The 10,091-nt window shown below is 27.4% G+C and overlaps 2 protein-coding genes across 11 annotated transcripts in view; one reads left to right on the top strand and one right to left on the bottom strand.

Moving 5' to 3' along the window:
- The first annotated feature begins 3,081 nt into the window (after positions 1-3,081).
- On the top strand, positions 3,082-4,484 carry LOC130668411 (33 kDa inner dynein arm light chain, axonemal). The gene is made up of 4 exons (XM_057470701.1): positions 3,082-3,546; positions 3,623-3,768; positions 4,082-4,279; positions 4,355-4,484. Exons 1-4 carry the CDS (start codon positions 3,165-3,167, stop codon positions 4,388-4,390), a joined length of 762 nt encoding a protein of 253 aa, XP_057326684.1. The 5' UTR covers positions 3,082-3,164; the 3' UTR covers positions 4,391-4,484.
- LOC130668408 (protein lap4) overlaps positions 4,471-10,091 on the bottom strand; it is a 62,517-nt gene continuing 56,896 nt past the window's right edge. For 7 of the 10 annotated variants that reach the window (XM_057470688.1, XM_057470687.1, XM_057470696.1 and 4 more), the window contains 2 exons: positions 9,783-9,983; positions 4,471-7,807 (listed from right to left, as the gene is read on the bottom strand). In XM_057470688.1, coding sequence (XP_057326671.1) covers positions 7,523-7,807; positions 9,783-9,983 — 486 coding nt within the window. In that variant the 3' untranslated portion in view covers positions 4,471-7,522. Of the gene's footprint in view, positions 7,808-9,256; positions 9,347-9,782; positions 9,984-10,091 lie in introns of all 10 variants that reach the window. The other 3 variants (XM_057470692.1, XM_057470695.1, XM_057470690.1) reach the window with 3 other exon arrangements.

Genomic DNA, 10,091 nt, shown 5'->3' with positions numbered 1-10,091 from the left:
ATTTAATTGAATGATATTTTTAAATAAATAATATAATTTTATAAATCAAATCATGGCTTATTTTTTAACTAAATGTATTAATTTGTTCACTCACCACGCCAAGAAGAGCTCAGAACGCGTTAGGCCATTGCTCATCTAGGAAAAAAAAAAAGAAAATAATAACTTATTAATTAGTTGAATAATTTTATGTATAAAAATTGATGTGGATTGAAATATACCTTGGCGGACGATAAATCAGCTTCAAGAACAAAAGTAGTAGATCTGGACTCACAGCAACCTCCATTGAAATCACTATTCACCACTAAACACTTCACTTACGCACCATTACACCACTATCACTCACTTCACTATTATCACTCACTACACCACTATTAGTTACTACATGACTATCAGTTTTTGAATTTTTTTAAAACGATAAATTATATGATACTGAAGTTAGCCGACGTCTCATAATTTTTGGACTTCTTTTTAAACGATAAATTATAAAAAAAAAAAATATTTAAAAAAATTGCACTTATAGTTTTTTAAATTTTCTACATGTGGATTTTTTTGGTTTTTGTTTTTTTGTATTTTATTTATTGAAAAAAAATCCGAAAGTTTCTAATTGTCTGCCAACTTCAGGATCATTAAATTATAATGAATGTAAATGTAGCAGACATAAGACAATTTTCGAATTGTATATAAAAAAATTAAACAATTAAATTGATATGATAAAAAAAATGCATGCACTGATTTTAGAATTTTCTACACGCCCATTTTTTAATTTTTTTGTTTAAAAAATTTTATTTTAAAATTTTTAAAATTGTCTGATGTCCGCCAACTTCACTGCCATGTGTGAATGGAGCAGTCATCAGGCAAATTTTAAATTATTAATAAAATAAAACTTTAAAAAATGCGCATTAAAAAAATTTTTAAATTAATAAGTTCATTTTTTATAAATATTATTTTTTTAATTACTTACTCTATTTATTTATAATTTTAAATTTTTCCGATGTCTGCTACATTCACACTCGTTAAATTATAAAAAAAATATTTTAAAAAATTGCTCCTACAGTTTTTTTAATTTTCTACAAACACAAATTTTTAATTTGATTATTTTTTAGAATCGATTTGTTGAAAAAAAAATCAAAAAGTTTTAATTGTCTGATAGCTTGAGGATTATCATTTACTACACCATTATTACTCACTACACCACTATTACTTTTTACACCACTATCACTTATTACACCACCATCAGTTACTACACAAAATTTAAATACTCACTAACACAAAAACCAACTTAGTTTATAAAACTTAATTTTTTTAAAATCACTCGAGAAAATTCTGTACTTTAGGCGCCAACCCGACAATGGTACCGACATTATCGAAGTATGATACTGAAGTTAGCCGACGAAAAATTCGAAAATTTTCAAACCTCTGCTAACTTCAGTATCATGGCTATCCAGTATCATTTAAAGTATTTACATTCAAACGATTGATTTACGAAAATTTATAAAAATTATTATCTCTCTATTTATTTATAATATTTATGAGCATGAATATATATAAAAATCTTTAAATATTAGTATTTGATATATAATTTCACTGTACAAGCCTACAGCCCGTGTCCGTATGGCATCAAAAAGATTACGAACGAATTCAATCATTTCAACGCGATAATTTATTGAAATTATTATTCACGAAGCTCGATTTTAATTTATTTTAAGTAATTAAGCTTAAATTAATTATAAATACTCACTAAAAACAGGTAATAATTAATAAAAACTGGGAGCCGCGTCGGTTCGTGTCGGAGCTGGCGCCTGAGTGCTGTAGCATCTAACGACTGGTGAGTTGCGCAGTAACTAAAGTAGGGGAAGTTCAGCGCCTCTGATTGGTTGAATTTAAAACTTATCATATTTGAATTTGAGCTCAAATTTTTAAAATAATAACAATAACTTATTTATATTTATAGTTATTTTTATCAATTAAAAACTATCAGGGTAAATGTAGAAGACATAAGACAATTTTTTATATATATATTATTATATATATTATTTATATTTATATTTATATTATTATATATAAAAAAATTAATTAACTGAAATAATAAATTTAAAAGAAAATACACGTGCCAATTTTTGAATTGTCTAAACATGCATTTTTTTATTTTTTTTTTTTATAAACATTTGACTTTAGTATTCAAAGTTTTAAAAATTGTCAGATGTCCGCTGAGTTTACGAGTGTGAAAGTAGCAGATAAGACAAATTTTAAATTACAAATAAATGAATAAAACAATTTAAAATATAAAAATAAAGAAAATGCACCTACTGATTTTTGAATTGTCTAAACGTGCATTTTTTTTTTTTTTTTTTTTTTTATAAACATTTGACTTTAGTATTCAGAGTTTTAAAAATTCTCAGATGTCCGCTGAGTTTACGAGTGTGAAAGTAGCAGATAAGACAAATTTTAAATTACAAATAAATGAATAAAACAATTAAAAATATAAAAATAAAGAAAATGCACCTACTGATTTTTGAATTGTCTAAACATGCATTTTAAAATTTTTTTTTTTTATAAACATTTGACTTTAGTATTCAAAGTTTTAAAAATTGTCAGATGTCCGCTGAGTTTACGAGTGTGAAAGTAGGATGAGACAAATTTTAAGTTACAAATAAATGAATAAAACAATAAAATATATAAAAATTTTAAAAATGTATCTACTGATTTTCGAATTTTAGAAATGCGCATTTTTTAAATTTTATTTAATTTACATTAAATTCACTTATTTCAGAATTTTTTAAAGTGAAAACTGTCAGCTACATTCACACATTTGAATTTACTGTCTTTTTAAAAATTTATTTAAATTATCATAAATATTTTATTTAAATTTTTAAATTATAAATAATTAAATTCGTTAAAATTTTATTGCTGATTAAATGTTATTAAGATTATAAATATTCTCAGCAGTCAATGCAGTCAACAATCGATTACTTTTAAAAATATTTTAGATTCTTTTTGAATTGTTAAAAAAAAAAAAAAGTTAAGTGATTTAATTTGTCACAAGTAATGAAAACAATTGATCGATGTTTCCATAGCAACTCTGAATTAACTAAACACATGAGAGTTAAACTCAGTATTTAAATATATATATTACCAAGAATTTAACTTAAATTAATTTTAAAAACATGGCTATGGTCACTCAAGAACGCATAATCCCATCAACAAATACCCTCGTCAAGTACGACAATCCTGTATTAGTTGTAAAGCATCCAGAAAAACCTGCTAAAGAAAAATCAGGAACGAAAAAAAAACCAGCATGTAAAGCCCAGGTTTCACCTGTGACTGCTGATGTACGACGTGAAACTGCTGAAATTCTTAATGGAATTTTACCGCCAAAAGAATGGGAAGAAGATGGACAAATTTGGACCCAATTCGTCTCCAGTACTCCTGCAACTAGATTGGATGTTATCAATTTGCAAGAACAATTAGACATGAGATTACAGCAAAGACAAGCTCGCGAGACTGGAATTTGTCCAGTACGTCGTGAACTTTATTCTCAATGTTTTGGTAAATTTTTTGTTCTATTAAGAAATTTTCAAATCTATTTATAGTTAATGAATTTGAAAATTTGTTTATTTAACAGATGAAATTATAAGACAAGTAACAGTAAATTGCGCAGAACGTGGATTATTATTATTGCGTGTACGAGATGAGATAAAGATGACGATGGCTGCTTATCAAACGCTTTATCAAAGTAGTATTGCATTTGGAATGCGAAAAGCGTTACAGGTAATTTTGTAATTATTTTTTTTTTTTTTTATTAATTAACTCATTATGGGCCGTTGGAAAAAGACGGTCGCACTTATGGGGGAGAAGGGGGTCGCTTATTGTATCAAGGGTCGAAGGGTCTAAGGAAAAGTGACGTTCACTGCAACATTAAACAATTTTTCAAAATTTTCTCTCGGTTTTTTAAAATTTCGATTCATATTTGTGAATATATACTCATTTCTATGTGTATATTACCGTCCTGATGGGAGGGAGGCGCAGCGTGACGTATTTTATGAACGGTCTCTTATATAATAAAAAAAAAATAATTAATTAGGCCGAAGAAGGTAAAGAAGATTTAATCGCAACAGCAGAAGAATTGAAGCTACAAAAAACAGAGCTTGAAAAAACGGTGGCAGAATTACGACAAAAATTCGATCAAGCTGAAAGACGTTCCGCAGAGTTACGCGAAGCTGAAGAAAAAAAACATAATGAAGAAGTGCAATTTTTAAAGAAAACTAACCAGCAATTGAAAGTAAAGTTTAGAAATTAAATTTTTTCATAAATAAAATAAAATAATCTAGACTAAAACATAAATTATAATTTACAGACTCAACTGGAAGGAATAATTGCTCCTAAGAAATAATAATGAATGAAGAAAAGTAAAGCAAGACTAATTATTTTTTACAATAAATATTATAATGTAAATTATTTAGTTGGAATATCTTTTGTTGTTTCAGTGATTATTTATATGCATGATATTTTTGTTTACAAATACACGTATTCAGCATTACAAAACGTATAAATATTGCTTAATAATGACATACAGTTGACAGTAATAAATATATTAATATATATATTATACTTTCAATCTAAAATATTAAATACTTTAAATAAGTGTCCAATAATTCATTCTCCCGTTTTCGCACTTTTTAAACCCATTTTTCCATTTTTTAAAATAGTTAACAAATATCAACCTTTTTATCCATGATTACAATACAATAATAATTAAAATATAAAAAAAGATAACGGTGCATTCTATCAATAAATAATATTGCGCCGTATACTGTTTGTTTTTACGATTATTGTCAACTCAAACGCGTTAATTTAATCGTCACGAAAAAATCAAAGCCACAAGCGTCTGATTTTATCAGTAATTATTATTTCTTTTTTTTTTACACGTGTAAAAAAAATCGTTGGCTATTCTAAGCTTCAAAACGTGACACGACAAACTTTTTTTAAACTTCTGAAAATACAATTGACTTAATAATGATACTGGAGTTAGCGAACGTTTGATAATTTTTGAATTTTTTTAAAAACGAAGTTATAAAAAAAAATTATTTAAAAAATTGCACCTGTAGCTTTTTTGATTTTTTACATGTGCATATTTTTAGTTTTTTTTTCGTAATTGATTTGTTTAAAAAAAATAATCCAAAAATTTTTAATTGTCTGTTAACTTCAGGATCATAATAATATCAGGATATTCATTGATTCTTTTCTTGAATATTGAAATTTAAAAAATGTTCAAAAAAGTTCGTCGTCGTGTCACCCTTGGTGGAAATTTTTCGGACTTTTCTCTGAAAAACTCAGAAAAAGTCTTTAGAACTTTGAAAAAGTCTTTAGAACTGAGTTTTTCAGAGAAAATTCCGAAAAATTTCCACCAGGAACGTTTTGAAGTTTAGAAAAGTCAACATTTTTTCATCCTTTTTTTCACCAACTTTTTTACACGAAATTTAATGAGAGACGTTTGCGATTGATTAATTAATTTAAATGTTATCTCTTGGTCCCTCGCTCAATGATCTCCAGTTTACTGTCGGATAGATTTTTCAACTCTCAAGCACTCGTAGTAATTATTATTATTATTATTATTTGTTTTTATACATAATTTACTATAACATATATATGTATCGATCAACAACATGTGCAACGACATATGAAAATATTGTAACCATCCGTCACAAACATAATACTATTATAGTAAGGCGCTGTTACTTAATTATTTCTATAAGTAACAGATGTAAAATTCGTTTTACATTTAAATTTAAAATCTTGGGCATTAAAAAAAAAATAAAATTGCTGAATTTCCAATTTATTTTATTTTTTAACGACCAAGATTTTAAATTTAAATTTATAGTGATAAACTTTCCCGCGCAATTGGACCAAAAATCCATATAAAATTAATAAAAATATATTCATTATTGTAATTGTAATAATATTTAAAATAATAATAAAAATAAATTCATCATTTGCACCCATAATACAGAAACGAATCTCCGGGCTATTCATTATATTTATTAAAATATATATATATATTCAAATAGGAAAAGAAAAAAAAAATTTAATTGTCAGATAATGATTCGGGATTAAAAATCCGACAAAATCTTGCGCTATCTACTTAACATTATCAAATAAATATAACATTTTTTTACACACTGTATTTTTTTAGGACTTTCATTAAACTTTTTTTCGCCTACTTTGTAATAACATCGAAACCAATCAATTTAAATTCATACAAGGATTTGTTTATTAATATATTTATTTACTTAAATTTTTAAAAACATTCATCCTCGAAATGTTTTATTTGAACATGGTCACTGGGGGGCAAGATCAGCAGTTTAAGAAAGTTATAATATAAATATATATTATTTATGCCGGAATTTATGTATTTCTGTGATGTCTGGTATAAAATATATAGGAATGTGTATTTGTATGATAGTTTATTAATTAACCAGTTGATATTTAATGATCAGTATAAACTGTGCTAGTTGGAAAATCTATCCCATAAAAATTTTAAGGATTCTCTGACAGTACCCCCCACTTTTTAAAAATTTTCAATGACTCAACTGTCCTAAACATACTAAAATTTTATTAATTAATTAAAAAAAAATTAAGACCTTCATTGAAAAAATACAATTTTGCTGAGATATAGAATTTTGAAAAATTACAGCTGTCATCAATGAGGAGTTAAGGGGGAAAATGGGTCTGAGATACAAAAGAAAGAGCATATTTTTTTCAGAGTACCTTTGTTATTAAAATTCTTAAAATTTCTGACATTTTTAAGCATCATTCCAAAAATATTCTGATAAATTTTCATAAAAAAATATTGAAAAATAAACCAGTAGTGGGGAGAACCGAGTCATCTCCAGAAAAAAGCCTCCATGCCGTAGGCATAATTTTTTGAATAAATTTTAAAATTCTAATTATAAAATTGACATGATAATTTTACTGAAAATTTATTTTTCAAATTTCGGGTAACTCCAAATTGCTATCAATTGTAAGTAATTTTTTTTAAATCTATACCTCGGCAAATTACTACTGCGATATCCTTTTTTCAAATAAAGTTTTAATTTTTTTTTAATCAATGGAAAGTCGCTGAAAATTTTTAAAAAGTGGAGGGCAATGTCTGAGAATGGACTTAATAAAAACAGATAGAGGCTTAAATTGAAATAAAATTAAAAATTTTTAAACATTAAAAACCTCAAAAAATTGATTAAAAATGTAGTTGTTAAATTGCTGGTAAAAAAAAAGTATTAAAAAATCTATAAATACATAATTTCATACGTCAATTGCAACAATATTGTCTTAGTAATTACAACACTTTGAATTTACTTGATTTTATCAATAACTACATTTATATATATTATTTATAAATTTAAATAATCCATTTTTATTATAAAAATTTGATCTTCAGTGACCTAAAACCCTATCTAAAATTGTATATATACTATACAATATTATTAATAATAATAATAATCGCACCAGACTAAATCAATAAATTTTAATTTCGTCCTTTTTTCGACCGCTTTCGTTTTTTCTTCTTTGCCGCCGAGGAATTATTGGGGCCCACATTTTTACCACCGATACTTGGTGCCGTTTCCGTCGTCGGACTCGTGCAAATAAACGAATCTGAGCTCTCGACCGCGACACTCGTTGACAAATCTTGTCCAGTCAAATCTTCACTCTCACTCTCGGGTTCGCTGTCAGCAGGGATTTTACCGGTATCCACTTCCTCCTCCGCGTTGCTCAGCTCCAACGATATGATTTTTTCTCTCAACGTTTCGACCTGTTTGAAAGTCAAATATTTTTTATAAAATTATTTTAATAAACAAACTAAAATTAGCTGTCTAGTAAACTATAAAATATATACACATTAAAAATCTATGATCTATAATAATAAATTTAATTAATTACTGATTCTATTAAATTTTTTTTCAAACTTTACTGTTGTTAGTAACAATAAATACTTTAAGAGGGACCACTAGTGTGAGATTTTGAAAAAATCAATTTTTTTTGCATATTTCGATAGTCTATGCCTTAAAAAATAACACACTAAAATTTCTAGTGTATATCGCGAATAGTTTTTTTGAATTACAGTTATCTGAAGAGCAGCCGCTTATTGGATCTCAAAATTACATTTTTCAAAATTGCTGCAGTTATAACTCGAAGACAAATCATCCGATCAATTTAATTCTAATTGCAGCTTTTTTTATATATATTTCTACGTACCATGAACCTTCAGTTTTCCGATCGAATCAAAAATGTAATTTTGCAGACCAAAAATAATCAAATTTTCGCGCGAAATTTGAAATTTTCTTTAAAAACTTCGCCATTTCGTTATATTTCAATTTTGTTCTTAGCCCGAGGGTCAAGGGTTCCACCATGATATCTCTCCATGACAAAATTTCCCCAGGACAAAATCTTTTGAACACGATCTTATAATAATTTATGTAATTATAATGATTTCTACACTTACGACTGGAATCGTATTCAGGTTTTTTTTTCACATTTTATGTGTATATTATAAATAAATAGAATGTGTTACACATACATGTATGAAATCATGGAAAATTCCTAGCCCAAATTTGACATCATCGTCAATTGGAAGAACTTGACGTAAACTTACTGTCAAAATCAAAATCACTGAACGTCAAATTTTTGAAGTGATAGTATGGCCATCCCGGGATTGGACTGATAAAAATAATTTTAGAAATTTTATCCTGGAGAGATTTTGTCATAGGGAGATTTTGTCCAGAGAGATAAAGTCGTATTACCGGGTCAGGGTACGGGAAATATCTTCTAGTTTGATAAACTTTTTGTTTTTTTTTTTATTTCCTGCACTGTGAAGGTCGCTATCACTGCAGTGGGGGGATTTTTTTTTTAGCGTTGGGAAATTGTGAATAACTCGCTGAATTTTGAATCTTTCGGTCCAAAAATTTTATCTAGTATATATTATATATCTACAAATATATCCTTAAAACATTAAAGCATTATATGGAGTAGTTTCCTTTAAAAAAATTCCCAATCATCTTTTTTTTCAGGCGGTCATACTAGTGGTCTCCCTTAACGACAAAAAATAATAATTATAAGATCGTTATAAATATTTTTCATCTCAATTACTTCGGAAGTAAAACAGTATCAATATATTTATCTATTATTAATTAGTGTGTGGAAGAAAGATACAAAGACAGACACAAAGAAAAAATAAGAAGTGCCAAGAATTTGAAAACCATACCAACGATAGTAGTGAAGAAATAAATAGTCATTACGAAACGGTGCTGAGTCAGTGCATTGTAAGTTGCATTCCTGGTGCATGTGTCGGTATCTTGTAACAATAAGTATCAGTGTATGTCAATAATAAATATATCATTGACGTTAATTGTTAATTTATTAATTAATTAATTAATAGTACTAATTATTTGTTATTAAATACAGCATGCAACAAAATAAAAGCCGTTGTGCAATGAGCAATCCGTCGTCGCGAAGAATCTGGCCTATCGTTTGTTGATTTTATTTATTTAAAAAAAAGTAATTGGTCAAATGTCTATTTTTGTTTTCACTTATAATAAAAAATCAAATTTTTTCGTGGGTAAGTTATTAAATATTTAGAGTTTGCCAGTACTCTTTGACGTACGACATGATAATAAAATATACAGCGAGTGAATAATGCAATAAAATGACAAAATGGTGCATGATCTTTCTCAAAAACAAAATGTGTTGTGATTTTGTGGTTGTTGTTGTTGTTGTTGATGATTTACTACCTCGCGCTCAATGAGCTTTTCGACGTATTCGACTGTTCGGACGCGACGTTCGCCAGTGACTTCATCCACATACTCTTCAGTACGCCGAGTTACCTTTTCATCCACTATTTTTTCGGATTCGCGTACGGCTTTAGGCGGACCCACCTTGCTGCGTACGGCAAGTTTTGGAAAATCCGCGCTAGACGGCCTTAATGTACCAAACTATATGATTGTGAGACAAAGAAACGACAACCCATTTGTTATCACCTCTCAGCATTCCATTTTTTATTTATTTATTTTATTTATTATTTATTAATAAATTAATTTCCA

Source organism: Microplitis mediator, chromosome 5 (assembly GCF_029852145.1).
Source record: "Microplitis mediator isolate UGA2020A chromosome 5, iyMicMedi2.1, whole genome shotgun sequence".
In the NCBI taxonomy this organism is placed as follows: Eukaryota; Metazoa; Arthropoda; class Insecta; order Hymenoptera; family Braconidae; genus Microplitis; species Microplitis mediator.
Note: the sequence above shows the minus strand (reverse complement) of the source record. Positions and strands in the feature narration are given on the sequence as shown.